This window comes from Macrobrachium rosenbergii, chromosome 18, assembly GCF_040412425.1.
Source record: "Macrobrachium rosenbergii isolate ZJJX-2024 chromosome 18, ASM4041242v1, whole genome shotgun sequence".
In the NCBI taxonomy this organism is placed as follows: domain Eukaryota; kingdom Metazoa; phylum Arthropoda; class Malacostraca; order Decapoda; family Palaemonidae; genus Macrobrachium; species Macrobrachium rosenbergii.
Genome location: NC_089758.1, coordinates 31,059,234 through 31,077,890, shown reverse-complemented (window position 1 = coordinate 31,077,890; position 18,657 = coordinate 31,059,234). Strand labels below are relative to the sequence as shown.

At 37.7% G+C, this 18,657-nt stretch overlaps 2 protein-coding genes across 2 annotated transcripts in view; both read left to right on the top strand.

Moving 5' to 3' along the window:
* The window catches only part of LOC136848257 (probable G-protein coupled receptor No9), a 561,772-nt gene that overhangs the window by 167,398 nt on the left and 375,717 nt on the right, over positions 1–18,657 (top strand). The gene's annotated exons all lie outside the window — the stretch shown is intronic.
* Positions 6,010–18,657, top strand: part of LOC136848000 (ABC transporter F family member 4-like) — a 173,486-nt gene continuing 160,838 nt past the window's right edge. Inside the window, exon 1 of the mRNA XM_067120011.1 lies at positions 6,010–6,148. Within this exon, the coding sequence (XP_066976112.1) occupies positions 6,010–6,148 (139 nt within the window). The remainder of the gene's footprint in view (positions 6,149–18,657) is intronic.

Sequence of the window (18,657 nt, the reverse complement as noted above, 5' to 3'; positions counted from 1 at the left end):
AGCACATACACTAATCTTAGGCCTAGTTTTACAAGGAAAGGTTTATCCGATCTTGATTTACCATCTTAGATCACTTCCCTCTTCCTATATGAGTCTAAAGTTCGGTTCGATGCCATGAGGGAAATCCTAAATTTCCAAGAAACTAGACCCACCCCCAACTCCCCGCACCCCCTCGCCCACGCTCTCTCTCTCTCTCTCTCTCTCTGCACCAGGCCAGTTTTGAAAAATGAACCTCAATTTTTGATACACGAGACCAAGCACCCAAAAATCCCTCCCACCCTCATCTCCCTCTTCTCATTCCTCCTCCTCCTCTTCCTCCTCCTCCTCCTCCTCCTCCTGCCATCTGCAACCCCATTCACCGGGGACTTAATCCATCTCATTAATGACTTAGTCATTAGTGCTTTTAATCTTCTTAATTCAGTCCTTAGGGGGTTATGCCCATCCGCCTACAACACTTGTCGAGTTTGTAGCATCGAGCTCCAGAAAATTGGTTTCATATTCTTGGGGCGATAAAGGAAGACGAAGAAAATGAAGAAGAAGAAGAGGGAGAAGATGAACGTGAGCGAAATGACTGTTGTTACGAGGAGATTTTCTGGAAGAGAGTCGACTGATCGTTGTTTATAAGGGATTCTCTGGAAAGATCGGAAACCCTACTAGGCCTAATCTAATGATTATCTCGGTGTTTTTCGAGGTGGTGGCATTTTTGTTTTCTTTCATACAACAGCGGGAGACTATGAGTTGAAATAAGACTGATGGTCGATACAGGTTTAAAAAGATCGTTTTTTAGTTTTCTGTAAAAGAAAACCATTGTGCCGGCTTTGTCTGTCCGTCCTCAATTTATTCTGTCCGCCCACAGATCTTCAAAACTACTGAGGCTAGAGGGCTGCAAATTGGTATGTTGATCATCCACCTTCCAATCATCAAACATACCAAATGGCAGCCCTCTAGCCTCAGTTGTTTTTATTTTACTTAAGGTTAAATTTAGCCATAATCGTGCTTCTGGCAACGATATAGGACAGGCTACCACCTGGCCGTGGTAAAAGTTTCATGGACCGCCGCTCATAGATCATTACACCGAGACCACCGAAAGATAGAGCCATTTTCGGTGGCCTTAATTATACGCTGTAGCGGCTGTGCGGAAAACTCGATGGCGCCGAAGTTGAAGAAACTTCGTCGCATTATTTACTTGTCTAAGCTTTCTCACGAAATGGAAATGAGAGTGATGATCGAGACTACAAAGTCTACCCCAAAGCCAGATCAAAGTCCTTCAGAAAGAAGGCATCGTGCTTACCCCATATAAGCGGGAAAAGAGCACGTTAAAAGAAGAAGAAGAAGATCGATGTAGGTCTGAAAACATCGTTGTAGTGAACGAAGTTATAACTCTTTTTAAGCAAAGGCGATCAGGTGTAGGTCGGCCATAGGCTTAATTGGTTTTGTGTTAGGCCGAGGTTGAGTTGAGGGAGTGGGGGAGGGGGAGGGGGGGATGTCAGGTAGCTGTAGGGTAGATAAGAAAGGAGACAGGGAGACTAATACCCACTTTAATCTCGTTATCACCGCTGCTTTTTAAATGCGCACCAGGACACCAACAAATAGACCTATTAGATGTCGATCTGGGAGGTGTTGTTGTGGCGGCGTGGGGTGGAGTTGGGGCTTCCTGATAGACCGATAGACGAGGAGAGTAAAGAGAAACTTCATCATTTTTCGTTGTTTTGGACATAAACACACGCAGAAGACTATTTTTAGTTTTCTGTAAAAGAAAATTGTTGTGCCGGCTTTGTCGGTCCGTCCGCATTTTACTCTGTCCGCATTTTATTCTGTCCGTCCTCAGATCTTAAAAACTACTGAGGCTAGAGGGCTGCAAATTAGTATGTTGATCATCCACCCTCCAATCATCAAACATACCAAATTGCAGCCTTCTAGCCTCTGTAGTTTTTATTTTATTTAAGGTTTAAGTTAGTCATAATCATGCTCCTGGCAACGATATAGACTGCGTAACCACCGGCCTATGGTTAAAGTTTCATGGGCCGCGACTCATACAGCATTATACCCAGACCACCCAAAATAGATCTATTTTCGGTGGCCTTGATTATACGCTGTAATGGCTGTACAGAAAATCGATTGCGCCGAAGAAACTTCAGCGCATTTTTAAATTTTTTTTTTTAAAGATAAAAAATAAGACTGTCTTTTGCTCCACATTATAAATATAATTGTATCACATTCCTTTGGAAATAAAATTCTGCAAAAGCTGACAGGTACATATATCCCATAACTCAGGATTATCGATATCTATCCATAATCCTTCAAGAATTTTCAGCGGCAGCACATTACTGTCTCGGGTAAAGCATTGCAAGAGATGATTTTACGATAAACATGGATGATGAGTCCACAAAACGCGTATTGGTCCGCTGGTATAGTGGTTAGTGTCGTGAAGCCACTCAGATGTCGCGAGTTCGCGTCTCCCCCAGGGCGATGAAAAATCACCGGCTCTGTATCGTGATCAGTTACTGCTGCAGTGTGAGGTCTGCTGCGGCGAGAGGTTGAAACCAACATTCTTTGGAAGCTTGAATTTCAAGTCAGTGGCCCCGTCGGTGTGCTTGTTCCATAAGATTAGGTTTCATCTACTGAAATAATAATAATAATTAATAGAAAGTATGTTAGGCTGACACTTGGTATACTTACACATTAATGAAATTATAAGTCTTTGCCATATGGAACGTTTAAGGAGTTCCTCGTTGGGTGAGTGGGTTCCGTTCTCAGCTAGCACTCAGTTGGCCGCGAAACTATTTCTGGTGATAGAAATTCATTTCTCGCTATAATGTGGTTCGGATTCCACAATAAGCTGTAGGTCCCGTTGCTAAGTAACCAACTGGTTCTTAGCCACGTAAATAAATCTAGGAGAGCTGTTAATCAGCTCAGTGGTCTGGTTCAACTAAGGTATACTCAACTTTTCCTCCGTTTAAAAAGGTTGGGTTGGATTCATTCAAACGCTTGAAAGAAATTTCTATTCTCCTTTAAAGAATGTAAAGACCAAGTGCTATTCTTCAGTATTCAGACGTCTGAAAGAAAGTCTAACATTTCAGCTCAAATATCAGCTCGATTCAGACTAACCTGTATCTATGTAATCAAAGCATAAGGCTTCAGACTGCCTTACCTGGAAATAGATCAATGGCTTTTGAATGTTATTTCTCACAACTGTTATCATGAACCAATTGTATACCGCTTTAAACAAAAGTCTCATCCTTTATCTTTCAGTTATAGCAATCATTAAAACCCCTTGCAGTTATTCTCTCCTTTATATAAACAGAAAAGAAAAAACTTCTCTTTTATCAATACTTCCGCCATCAAAGCTTCTATTATTACATCCTTTGGCCGCTTCCGATTCGGGGACATAAATATCAACTCTTTTGTCAAACTATTTGACAGCTGCTCCTTTATTCCTTTCACTCACGGGAAAAAACAAAGGAAAAATTGCGCCCGGAATTTCTTCGGCGCAATCGAGTTTTCTGTACAGCTGCTACAGCGTATAATCAAGCCACCGAAAATAGATCTATCTTTCGGTGGTCTCGGTATAATGCTGTATGAGCCGCGGATCGTGAAACTTTAACCAAGGCCCGGTGGTGGCCTGTCCTATATCGCTGCCCGAAGCATGATTACGGTTCACGTTAACCTTAAATAAAACAAAATTACTGAGGCTAGAGGGCTGCAATTTGGTATGTCTGATGATTGGAGGGTGGATGATCAGCATACCAATTTGCAGCCCTCTAGCCTCAGTAGTTGTGAAGATCTCAGGGCGGACAGAAAAAGTGCGGACAGGATAAAGTGCGGACGGACGGACAAAGCCGGCACAATAGTTTTCTTTTACAGAAAACTAAAAATGGGGAAATTTATGTAAGTGTTTTGTCACCTCAATTTTCCTCTTACACTTTATCGTGATTTGTTTTATGACATCTGTTCATTTTACAAAACCTATTTCTTTTGCCAGATTTCAATTTTTTTTAAAAACCGTTTGACTATCATGTTTTTTTTTATCCACTTGAAGCTGTGACCCACCATACTCGAATGACTACCAAGTGCATATAATTCACTGCCTCGAATAACCTAGTTACGGGGGATTTCCAGAAGTCGAACTCAAAATGTCCTGTTTTGGGTGGAACTCAAACCCTGATCTCTTGCTTGTGAAAGGAGTATCTTTACCACTAGGCAATGATATATATATATATATATATATATATATATATATATATATATATATATATATATATATATATATATATATATATATATATATATATATGTGTGTGTGTGTGTGTGTGTGTGTATCTAGGGAGAAATCCCCAACTATTCCAGGGTGAATCCCTAACTACTCTAGGAAAAAATTCCTTCCTAGTCTAGGGAAAAATCCCTAACTAATCTGGAGACAATCCTTAACTAGTCTAGGGAAAAATCCCTTACTAATCTAGGGAAAAATCCCTGACTAGTCTGGGGAAAATCCCCAACCAATCTAGGGGAAAATCCCTAACTAATCTAGGGAAAATCCCTGACTGATCTAGGGAAAAACCCCTAACTGATCTAGGGAATAATCCCTAACTAATCTAGGGGAAAAAACCCTAATAATCTAGGGAAAAATCTCTAACTAGTCTAGGTAAAATCCCTAACTAATATAGGGAAAATCCCCAACTATTCTAGGGAAAAAATCCCTAACTAATCTAGGGAAAATCCCTAAGTATTCTAGGGAAAATCCCTAACTAGTCTAGGGAAAAATCCCTATCTAGTCTAAGGAAAAATTCCTGGCTAGTCTAGGAAAAATCCCAACTAATCTAGGGAAAAATCGCTGCCTAGTCTAGAGGAATAAAAAAAAAAACACGATGATGATTTCAGCTCCCAGAGGAAAAAAATACGAGATTCTAACTGTCACCGGAATTAGAATTCACTAGATCAGAATATCCACAAATAACAACCACAAATTGCCGGGGCTGGGGAGAAGAATTTGGCAAAGGACCCCTCTAGGGTAATATATTCCAAAAGTATTTTTTTTTTTTTGACGGGCCGAGAATAATTTCCTAACGATATATGGATACGAATATGCTGATAAAAGAAAATGGATCTGTATATATTACATTCCCTCGTATCATACAGGTATGGCTGGAGAGCCTCATGTATAAAACATGACTCCGTGATGACGTCATTTGTGATGGATCATGAAATACGGATTTCCATACGGATCATTTTTCGTCGAAGTCTTTATTTTTTTTTCTTGTCACAAATCTTGAAGTTCACAAGACGCGTGAAAATCAAGATTATCTGGAAATCAAAGGAAAGTATCACCAGTAATTTGAAGTCATTTCATTGTGAATTCATAAAACAAAGTTGAAATGGAAAGATTATATACAAAATTCTGCAGAATTGTAAGAAAAAAAATGCTTTAATTCGATTTGGCAAATGACAGGCGTGACGAAAATAAAAAAAAAAAACAAGTAAAAAATGCGCCGAAGTTTCTTTGGCGCAATCGCGTTTTCAGTACAGCGTATAATCAAGGCCACCAAAAGCAGATCTATCTTTCGGTGGTCTCGGTATAATGCTGTATGAGCCGCGGCCCATGAATCTTTAACCACGGCCCGGTCGTTGCATGTCCTATATCGTTGACAGACGCATTATGGCTAACTTTACCCTTAAATAAATAAAAACTACTTAGGAGGCTAGGGGGCTGCAATTTGGTATGCTTGATCGTTGGAGGGCGGATGATCAACGAACCAATTTGCATCCCTCTAGCCTCAGTAGATTTTAAGATCTGAGGGTGGACAGAAAAGTGTGGACGGACAGACAAAGCCGGCACAATAGTTTTCTTTTACAGAAAACTAAAAATCACTATTTCGTTACTTTCAACGATGCATTAAACTAACTTCTGAATATCTCTCTCTCTCTCTCTCTTTAAAACTACAAGATCAGCAAACTGCAAGAACTGGTTTTAGTAAACTTATTTAAACCGGTCGAACTCATTAAGAACTCTTCATGCCCAGTAACTTCCAAAATGACGAAGAAGAAGAAGAAGAAGAAGAAGAAGAAGAAGAAGAAGAAGAAGAAGAAGAAGAAGAAGAAGAAGAAGAAGAAGAAGAAGGAGGAAGTGGAGGAGGAGGAGGAGGAGAAGAAGGTGGCGAAACAGTTCTTAAGACTTCTATTACATCTTGAAGTTATTTACTAGATATTGCCAGATTGTAGGATTTCTGTTTCTCATTCCAGGTAGGAATACAAGTTTGAACTTAGGAATAATTATTTCTTCCACCGTCCAGCATCTATCTATCTATCTATCTATCTATCTACCTATATATATATGTTTATCTCTATATCTATCAATCTATCTGTTTCAAATGGGGTGAAAAATAAAGATTGAAATTTTAGGAAAATTGCATACATTTTTTTTAAATGCGCCTGACCTGTTGGAGCAGTTTTAACAGTCCGTAACAGTTTCTCACCTTACGGTGGAGTTATAAAATCGACAGTTCAATAAATAAGTACATGAATGAATGAATGAATAGATAAATGAGTCAAGAATAAATAAAGAAATGTGTATATAAACAAAATAAAAACACACAAACTCAAACAGCCTTTGCTTAATGATTTCCTAACTCAAATTCCCATCCAGTATTGTGGACCCTTTTTCAAAGTCCTGAACCAAGTCGGCGCTTGCGCGCTTGCGTGCGTGAATACACGCTGGATGGAAGTCGTACGTATAAATAAATTAAATAAAAATCTTGTTCCGCACCTTTCAAAGGTCTGAAGACCGACGAAAATATGAAATATGAAATGATCTTCCCTTTCCGTCTCGTCTCCTGATGGGGGGGCCTCTTCGATATTTATGGCGGGGGCACAGCCGTAAATTCTCCTCCCGTCGGTATTATTTGCATCCGAAAGCCGAGGCCACATTCGGTCCGTCCGGGGACAGAAAGTGAAAGTAAACAAGGACAGGTAAGAGGGGGGGGGGGAAAGTTGTCAATACGTCCCAGTGAAGAGAGTTTCCAAAGTCCTGACATTCGTTGGTAGAGCAGGTGTGACAAGGTGTGTTGTCAGAAATGTTTTGAAATAACATTATGTTGTAAAGCCTATTTAAAGGCACGTAATATTAGCCTATTTCTGTTTCCTTTCTTCTGTTTTCTTCTGAAAAAATGTCCTTCCGTTTGTTGATATACGGGTAAAAATAGTAAAGATTTTGCAAGTCTGTTTTCCTGGATTGAGTGAGAACAGGTTCAAGCTTAAGGCAATTGCACAGATAATACCTAAAGTGGAAAATGAGGTAGGGAACCCTGGTAAAGAGAGAGAGAGAGAGAGAGAGAGAGAGAGAGAGAGAGAGAGAGAGAGAGAGAGAGAGAGAGAGAGAGAGAGTCCCGAGCCCTTCTGAGAGAGAGAGAAAGAGGTTCCCGAGCCCTTCTGAGAGAAAGATAGAGAGAGATTCCCGAGCTCTTCTGAGAGAGAGAGAGAGATTGCCAAACCCTTCTGAGAGGGAGAGAGAGGTATTACCAAGCCCTTCTGAGAGAGAGCGGGAGAGAGAAATTACTGAGCCTTTTTGAGAGAGAGAGAGAGAGAGAGAGAGAGAGAGAGAGAGAGAGAGAGAGAGAGAGAGAGAGAGAGAGAAAATCCATCCCTATCTGCATCCCGCAAAAAGAAATATCAAACACGTCCCGGCGGAAGCGACCAGACATCGTCTGACTTCCGGAATCATTTTTGCATTCTGGCCCCAGATCGAATCAGCGACAACTTGGGGGCATCCACTTTCAATGATTGGCATCCGTGGCATTATTACCCCCCGACACTGACTCGCTGTCCTCTGGGGCACGTTGATACAATTGCAAGGAGATTCCCAGGCAATGAGATAAGAATGATGGCCCCAAACCAGCCACTCTCTCTCAAATCGAAATGAGGAAGAAGAGGAATATTTTTCATTTTTATCCGCTCTGTTACATACATACACAGAAACTGACTGTCTTTATGTATGTATGTATGTATGTATGTATGTATGTATGTATGTATGTATGTATGTATGAGAACGTGACCTCGTTCTGATGTACCAAAAGCAGGTTCAAGTCGTCCTACAGACGTCAGAATTACTTCATCTGAATCCTCACTTTGATATCACGGCTTTGTAGTGACAAGTGTATCCGAAAACTTATGTATGTGTTTATGTATGTATGTATGTATGTGTGTGTGTATATATATATATATATATATATATATATATATATATATATATATATATATATATATATATATATATATACCAAATATAAGGGAGCCAAATTGTGGAAAATAAAGGCTATATTTCAGAGACCACTATGTATGTGTGTATATATAAATATATATATATATATATATATATATATATATATATATATATATATATATATATATATATATATATATATATATATATATATATATATATATATATATACCAAATATAAGGGAGCCAAATTGTGGAAAATAAAGGCTATATTTCAGAGACCAAACTGTCTCTCTCCTCAGGCAAATATTTGCCTGAGGAGAGACATGTTGGTCCCTGAAATATAGCCTTTATTTTCCATATTATTTCACAGTCATATATATATATATATATATATATATATATATATATATATATATATATATATATATATATATATATATATATATATAACCTGAAAACTTGTTTCTCTACATAGCCTTCCGGTCACATCGCCAATTTTATGGGAAACAGTTTTGCACGATTATGAAGAAATTATGGAAACACTACATACAAAGTTTCAAACACATCATGGTACCATTAAACGCAAAGAAATGGTTTCCCTGTCTTTAAAGTATGGCAGTAATGATTTAAAACGCTGTAAAGGATTTCTTGCTGATTTCCACAGTCATCAATCGAATACAGAACTTCCCGTACCGCCCAAGTACCTGCACCATCTCGCGAAGGCGTCTCGTAACATCAAGGAACTTGAATCAGATACCAAGAACAAATTGCTTTCATTACAAGGTCATTATCGCCACCGAAAGAGGATATATTTATTATACTATATATTAAATTCTTTTCACAAAGACTCTTTCGAATCTTTCAGTTCTCTGGACGATAAAGTCGATCTCTGGGAATACTGGAGGAATCTGGAATGCGATCGTTAGCTGAGATCAATTGCCCGAACTGAAGAAAATCTCGAGAAAGTTGTAAAGAACTGAAAAAAAAAAGAGATTTAAAAAATATCAGACCACCAAAAAGAAATTTAAAAACCTTTGTGTTATTTATTCGGACTCGCTAAAAAAAAAGTTCGAATAAGAGAAAAAGAACTAAAAAAATTTTTTTTAAATCAGCCCACCAAAAAAAAAAATAAAAAACCTCACTGAAAAAGTTCGACAAGGAGAAAAAGAACTAAAAAATGACTTAAAAAAACAACAGACTCACAAAAAAAAATTTAAAAACCTTTGCGTTACTTATTTCGAACTTACCGAAAAATTCCGAAAAAGAGAAAAAACTGAAAAAATATTTTTAAAAATTCACCCTACCAACAAAAAAATTAAAAAACCTTTGCGTTACTTATTCACACTCACTGGAAAATCCCGAAAAAGAAAAAAAATGAAAAAAGGTTTTAAAAGCACCAGCCAACGAAAAAATAATATATGTATATATGTATGTATGTGTGTGTATATATATATATATATATATATATATATATATATATATATATATATATATTATATATATATACACCCTCAGGTTACTTTACTCGGACCCACTGAGAAATCGCGAAAGAAAGAAAAACTGAAAAAAGATTTTAAAAAACATCAGCCGCCCCCCCCCAAAAAAATACATATATAAAAAAACCTTCAGGTTACTTTATTCGGACCCAGCGAAGAAGCCAGTTTTAAAAAGATGAGTCGACTTGAGAGGAAGGAGATAAGGCAAGGCGCCAAAGATTTTAGTTTTGATAAGTGGATGTTGAAGGCTATCCGATGGATTGTTGATAGACAGACACACGGACACAGATTCGGCAAAGGCTTGGTTACCAGAGTGGAAAAAAAAAAAAAAAAAAAGCAGTTTTCTCTTTTTTTTCTGTTGAAGCATATGCACGTGATCAAAGATCCTTATAGATTAAGGGGTTCTGGAAAGCAGTTTTTTTTTTTTAATGGAGCATAAAGAATTATCTATAATGTTCTGGGGTAAGGCAAGGCGTTCTTTTTTATTTATTTATTTTGTTGTTGTTGTTGTTGAAATAATTCACTTGATCAAACATTACCAAGAATCAAGGGCTTCGCAATAGTTTTTTTTTTTAAAGAGAAGATTTATCTACAAAATTTAGTCCCATATGCATGGCAGATTTTTTTTTATAATTGAATATATCAAACTTTCTTATGGAACAAGGGCATCGGGAAGGTATTCATTTTATGAATTATATAAAAAAAAAACTTAAAGTTTAGGGTAACAGGCAAAACAATTATTTCTATGCTAATATGATTAACTCGATCAAATATTTCTACAGAATGAACAAAATGATTTTTGAATGGTGCGTCGACCGAGTATTGATGTAATCAATTTTCTTCATTTCATTTAAGAAAACTCGTGACACCGGAAATGGGAAATGACATTACCAACGCAAATTTGAAGTTTGCAGAAATTCACGACTCGTGACTAATACTGACTCATGACTCATTACGGTAAAAATTATTATTCCCCTCTTCAGTCCTATAAACTGATATATAGAAAGTCACGACTAGTGACTGATACTGACTCATGACTCATTATTATAATAATAATTATTCACCTCCTCAGTCCTACAAAGTGATCGGTAGAAATCCACTGATGACTGATGCTGACTCATGACTCATTGCAATAATGCATCTAATTCTCAGTCCTGACTGTTTTCTCAAACCAGCCATGCGCTGACAACACGGAACAAAAAATATTTGAGTAACATTTACCAAAAATATTAATCTACAGTATACATTCTAAAAAATTTTATCTGTCCATATGAAAGCCGATTTCTGTGATATAGAAAATATTCCGGGTTTCAGGATCCAATTGGTATCACAACAATGTTGCGTTTCCGGACGCTCGCTATTTATGATAGTATGCTTGGATGAAATGTTTGCAGTCCAGAAGAATATATATATATATATATATATATATATATATATATATATATATATATATATATATATATATATATATATATATATATATATATATAACTTTATAAATTCCATATTCTCTTTTATTATAATCATATATATATATATATATATATATATATATATATATATATATATATATATATATATATATATATATATATATGATTATACTAAAAGAGAATATAGAATTTATGCCAAACTCAAACGTTGGGACCTATGATGTCATCCAACGCTGAAAGAGAATTTGACAGTAAAAAGGTCTTCCAGGTGGAGGAACAGCTCTCAACAGTTGCATTATGAAACAATTGCTAGGAGAGGGTTAAGGTAAGCAAGATGAAAGAAAGGGAACATGAACGGAGGTACAGTAAAAGGAATGAAAGGGGTCGCAGCTAGGTGCCTAGGACGTTCGAAGAACGAAAAGTAATATTTAAATGAACAGGAAATTTTCACGAATGAAAAGGAAAATCAACGAATAATCACATTATTATTATTATTATTATTATTATTATTATTATTATTATTATTATTATTATTATTATTATTATTATTCAGAAGCTGAACCCTATTCAAACGGAACAAGCCCACTATAGGGGACCCTGCCTTGAAATTCAAGCTTCCAAAGAATATTAGGGTGTTCATTCAAAAGAAATCTAGTGAAATGAGATCTACCTAAGTTACAATTCATTTTAGATTTTACAGTAAAAAGTTAAATTAAATTTCTGTTTCCATTCGTAAGAGACTTTCCGAACGCTCGTATTAAAGAACAGAATAAACACGAAGATGAAATATACGCCTACAGTTATTCTAAAAAATTTCACTTTCTCCAAAGGAACTCGAGATTGTACAAACGAAACAAGAAAGCATCACAGCATCCCAATTGAGAGAGAGACTGAAGAGATCGAGTGATATTATCTCCATTGCTCCGAGTGTGAATACTTCTAAACACGAATGAGTCATTCAGGCAGTAAGTGGTTCAAAGAAGGAATGACTTCAAAATAAATTCTCCGATAACGCCGGATGATCTGACAGAGAGAGAGAGAGAGAGAGAGAGAGAGAGAGAGAGAGAGAGAGAGAGAGAGAGAGAGAGAGAGAGGATATCAGGGGAGAGAAAGTGGGAGAGAAAGGTATAGAGAGAGAGACTGAGAGAGAGAAAGGTGTAGAGAGGGAGACTGAGGGAGAGAAAGAGGGGGAGAGAGAGATTGAGGAAGAGAAAGTAAGAGAGAGATTGAGGGAAAGAGATAAAGGTAGAGAGAGAGAGAGAGAGAGAGAGAGAGAGAGAGAGAGAGAGAGAGAGAGAGGATATCAGGGGAGAGAAAGTGGGAGAGAAAGGTATAGAGAGAGAGACTGAGAGAGAGAAAGGTGTAGAGAGGGAGATTGAGGGAGAGAAAGAGGGGGATAGAGAGATTGAGGAAGAGAAAGTGGGAGAGAGAGAGAGAGATTGAGGGAAAGAGGTAGAGAGAGAGAGAGAGAGAGAGAGAGAGAGAGAGAGAGAGAGAGAGAGAGAGAGAGAGAGAGAGAGAGACCTTACCTTACCTTACAGGCCTTACAGTTCGTTCGGGTTGCCCCAGGTCCCTCAGTGTGAGGCTCCTCTGAAGTCTACGAGGCACCTCTGATGTCGAATAAAGGGTCCGACTAAAGGGCCGATTTTAAGATGTCGACTAAGGAATCGATTTAGATGTCGAATAAGAGGTCAATTTAGATGTCGGCTAAGGGGTCGAATAACGGGTCCGACTAAGGGGTCAATTAAAGATGGCGACTAAGTAGTCGAATAAAGGGTCCGACTGAGGGGTTGATTTAGAAGTCGACTGAAGGGTCCGATTAAGGGGGGTCAATTTAGATGTCGACTAAGGGGTCGAATTAACGGTCCGACTAAGGGGTCGAATAAAGGGCCCGTCTGAGAGGGTGACTAAAATGTCAACTAAGGGGTCGATTTAGATGTCGACTAAGGGGTCGACGTGCCCGTGTATCACTCGGATCTACTCTCTCGCGTCTTGGCAAGACACCCGAGGAATCTGAACACACTTTATGCAGACAATGACATTCCTGAAATAGAACACGGGCGAAAGAATGGTCCTCCATAAACAGCGCAATTCGACGAAGGCACCTACTGTATGTATTTCATTTCCTCGCTCTCTGGGGCGGGAGGAAATTATAGTATGACTTACTGGACATGGGACAGTTACGTTTGTTCTGCGACCTTTCTGACGGGCGTCAGGGCGGTTATATTTAGCAGATCTGTTTGGCGCTTGAGTGATGCAATGTGATCAATAGATTATGATCATAAAATGCAAAAACAAAATAATAAATAATTGCAAAGAGGAAAAATTAATAAATACAGCATCTATACACACATATACACACACGCGTATACCAATTTCATAATTTGTAAATTTGGCTCAGATCAGCATTTTGACAGGTAATAAAAAAAATTTTTAAAAAAGCAGCTGCAGTCAACACATAAGCCACAATAACATCCATAAAGCAAAGTGTAGGCCTTGCAACTTCATCCCACAAATACTTGCTAAAACCGAAACATTTTGTATACAAAAATCTTGGAATAAAAGGATTTTCTATACTGTGTATATTGACTCCTCTCTACGACTGAAATCCTTTAACAAGACGATACGTAAAGGTGTGTTGTCCACATCCTACAAAAAAAAAAAAAACTTCCAAACTTATTTCCTTTACAAATATGATCATGTTCTTTTGAATGGAAGAAATAATAATGATAAAAAAAAGGTTCCTTTTGCGACGAGTATAACATCATGAAAGTGTCTCGTCTGTGGATAAACTTTATCTGTGAAGTTTTTCAACATTTTATCTTGAGGTATTGGGTAAACCGACTCTCCGGAAGTCTTGGGCGCAAACTTTTGTGATCTACTGTACATTTTTTGGGGAGCTGGTAACTTATACATGGAATTTTTTTTTTGAAGAGTTTGTACTTCAAAAATTATTAGATCAGGATCTAAAATAACTTATAAATATGTTTGTGAAGTTTAAGAAGGCTAGAGCTAAACAAACTTTGAGGTTTACAAGGCCAGATCTAAACTAACTTAAAAATATATTTATGAAGTTTAAAAGGCCAGATCTAAACTAACTTAAAAATATATTTCTGAAGTTTAAAAGACCAGATCTAAACTAACTTAATAATATATTTCCGAACTTTAAAAGGCCAAATCTAAACTAACTTAAAAATATATTTCTGAAGTTTAAAAGGCCAGATCTAAACTAACTTATATATTTAAGAAGTTTAAAAGGCCAGATCTAAACTAGCTTATATATTTAAGAAGTTTAAAAGGCATATCTAAACTAACTTTGAAGTTTAAAAGGACAGAGCTAAGCTAACTTTGCAGTTTAAAAGGACAAATGTAAACTAACTTCAAAATATATTTATGAAATTTAAAAGGCCCGATCTAAACTAACTTTGAAGTTTAAAAGGCCAGATCTAAACTAACTTAAAAATATATGTTTGTGAAGGTTTAAAGGTCCTAAAAATGTACTTACTTTCATGACAAAATCATTTATTTCAACTGTCAACCCTCAATCTTTACCATCGCCACCAGCGATCAGGATTGAAGGATATCAATCAAAATATATCATTTTCACGTAAAAATAGGATATTTTTTGGACCCTCTAAACCTCACAGAGCACTTAGATAACAGAAAAATACATTCATTTGTTTTTATGTGTGCATACAAACACATTCATTGGAAGAATGAAATGTACCGTGAACCAAGCCAGTCAGCTTATAAAAGAGAGAGAGAGAGAGAGAGAGAGAGAGAGAGAGAGAGAGAGAGAGAGAGAGAGAGAGAGAGAGAGAGAGAGAGAGAGAGAGAGAACCTGACACCCCATAGAAGCTCTTGAAAACCTTCAATGAAAAAACTATTCATTCATCATTCCCATTCCATCGTGCCACGTGGAGAGCCTCTCCCCTTAACCCCCCCCCTCTCCCCCACCCCTCCACCCAAAAACAGAAAAAGAAAACAGCCCTTACCCGCCTCTCTCGTTCTCTTTGCCCTAAAAAAAACACACACACAAAGATGTATTTGGAACGAGAAACGAAGTCAATAAACACCGGATCATCGCTTTGCCTTCTAGGAGGTTCATAAGACGTCCCGCCGTCTCTGGGGGTGCCGGTGGGTGGGTGGTTGGTTCCCCCACTAATCAATGTCTACGGACTTTTATGGTTGGTGGAGTTCTCGTGTCGGCCGTTTGCAATCATTGCGGAGACCAGATATTCCACAAAAGGAAAGGGAAGAAGAAGAAGAAGAAGAAGTAGAAGAAGCAGTAGAAGAAGAAGAAGACGATGACGAGGAAGAAGAAGAAGAAGGCGAAGGCGAAAACGAGGAAGAAGAAGAAGAACAAGAAAAAGAAGAAGAAGAAGAAGAAGAAGAAGAAGAAGAAGAAGAAGAAGAAGAAGAAGAAGAAGAAAGGCACATTGGCCAAAGGCGACGCCAGTATTGGCAACTTCTTTGTGCGCCTTTGAGTAGGGGGGGGGGAGGGAGGGGGAGTTTGACAGATTAACCCGACGACAAGGTAAGTTTTCCGTCCAGGCCTGCTCCTGACATCTGTCCGCGACACGGAGAGAGAGAGAGAGAGAGAGAGAGAGAGAGAGAGAGAGAGAGAGAGAGTGAGAGAGAGAGACTATTTGTACCTTCTTATATTACCGTCAGAACTAGATCTGGGATTACAAATTGCCGTTAGACCTTCTACCACTATTATCGTCATTTTTGACAGGGCGGGCATGCAACGACAGAAGCGATGTCGTTGTCCTCTCAAAATTCTTTCGTGTGGTATTTATTTATTTATTTATTTTTTTTATTTTTTATGAACTAAAAAAACCGTAAAGGTTACGAATAAATTGACATTATATGCGCCTGTTTTTTTTCTCTCTCTCTGACTCGCATCATCCCCGAACTAAAAAAAAAAAAAACATGCAAAAGTTACGAATAAATTGGCATTAAATGCGTCTGTTTTTTTTTCTCAGACTCGCCCCATCCCCGAACTAAAAAAAAAACACATACAAAGCTTATGAATAAATTGGCATTAAACGCGTGTGTTTTTTTCTCAGACTTGACCCATCCCGAACTAAAAAACAAACACACATTCAACGTCTACGAATGAATTAGGATTAAAAGCGGGTGTTTTTTTCTCAGACTCGCCCCATCCACGAACAAAAAAAAACACACACACACAAAGTTTACGTATAAATTGGGATTAAAAGCGTGTGTTTTTTTTTTTCTCAGACTCGCCTCATCCCCGAACTAAAAAAAAACACACATACAAAGTCTATGAATAAATCGGCATCAAACGCGTTTTTTTTTCTCAGGCTGGCCCCATCCCCGAACTATAAAAAAAAAAACATACAAACATACAAAGTCTACAAATAAATTGCCATTAAATGCGTGTTTTTTTTTCTCAGATTCACCCCATCCCCGAACTGAAAATACAAAATTGGCATTAAAAGCGTGTTTTTTTCTCAGACTCACCCTATCCTGAGCTAAATATATATATATATATATATATATATATATATATATATATATATATATATATATATATATATATATGTATATATATATATATATATATATATATATATATATATATATATATATATATATATATATATAAATTGGGATTAAAAGCATGTACATTTTTTTATATGTTTACGTCCAAAGCCAACCCATCCACCAACCCAACAAAACCCAAAGTCTGCGAATAATTTGGGCGTTCAAATCAGCATAGCAAAAATGACAGGCTTCGCTAGACCGCAAATATACCCACTAAGGGAATACCCGCAACCATACCCACTCAGGGAATACCCTCAAGTGTGGTCGAGATAAGATCTAAGGCTGCGATGTCCTTTTTAAGTGGGCACGATTTCGTGCCCCGTCCGAAGAAGTAGAACGAGTTTTTTATTTTTTTTTTTACGGCAGAAAGACCAATCTATCAATGAAGAGACACGTTCTACTTTTCTGTGGGATGCGGTAATGAGGGCGTGAATAACATCTTCCTTTGATGAAGCATTTGTGCATTTTGGATTGGTCAGTGCTCGAATGGGTGGCCACCAAGAAATACCACACTCCACTGGCGCATGAGCCCACTGAAAATCCACGGGACAGGGCTTGAGACTTGCAACCCCATCCCAGAAGTAAGTGATGAAAACCAGAGAGGCAACATCCCCTATGAGACGGACTTCGTTCAACATCTCCGTAACTAAGATTACCGTGAAGGCCGACCAAAAAAAAAAAAAAAAAAAAAAAAAATTGGTGTAAACTTTCAACACCAATGCAAGCTATTGTGAAATTACAATCTCATATAACTATATATACTGTATATATTTCAGATGGCAACCATTCCATTCAATTGCTTTTTGTAATAAAGCAAGGCTTTGCAAAGCCCTAACTTTGGTCATTCTAAATACAATTCTACATCACAGTAATTCCAGTTATTATTATTATTATTATTATTATTATTATTATTATTATTATTATTATTATTATTATTATTATTATTATAGAAGAAACCCACAATGGTGGCAGCGTAACCGTATATTTAAAAAAAATATATACAAACGAGAGCTTTCAAGAACCTATTCGATTCTCCTTCTCGGGTGAGGAGAATCGAGCAGGTTTTTATATATTTTAAAAATATATTTTTACACTGACACCATTGTGGGTTTCTTCACCATATTAGTGACTCATGCGATTGTAAGTTTTTTTATATATTATTATTATCATTATTATTATTATTATTATTATTATTCAAAAGATGAACCCTATTCATATGGAACAAGCCCACCACAGGGGCCACTGACTTGAAGTTCCAGCTTCCAAAGAATATTAAAAAAACAATAGTTACTCAACAAATGAGAAAAGAATTATCACCTTCTCGATCACTCCTCATCACGGAGAGAGAGAGAGAGAGAGAGAGAGAGAGAGAGAGAGAGAGAGAGAGAGAGAGAGAGCCTTAGCAGCTAGATTGGCAGAATCAAAGAAAGAAGAAGAAGAAGAAGAAGAAGAAGAAGAAGAAGAAGAAGAAGAAGAAGAAGAAGAAGAAAGGTCTTATAACTTTATCAAAGCCTCTTTGGAAAGAAAAAGGGGAGCAGATGGGGCCTTGGTTGGGGATGCGGGAATGGATGGAGAGGAGAGGGGAAGGTGAAGGGGAAGCATTCTCTCTCTCTCTCTCTCTCTCTCTCTCTCTCTCTCTCTCTCTCTCTCTCTCTCTCTCTCTCTCCTGGCACGTGTAGGAGGATCAAGGGAAACGCCTCTGATGACCAGCTAATCAACAAAGGCATTTCTTAAGACGCTCTTTGTGCAGAATTTCAGGAACTTCTCGCCAACGGGAAGAGTCTAAGAAAATCTAAGGCCACTATAGCAAAATTCACTTACAAGTTCCAGTCACTGGTAATAACCCATAGATGACTTCACCCGCAAACAAGCAGAGCGACCAGATTTGCTGAACAGCAGCGCCAATATGCAGTAGATATTCCTCGATTCCTTCACACCG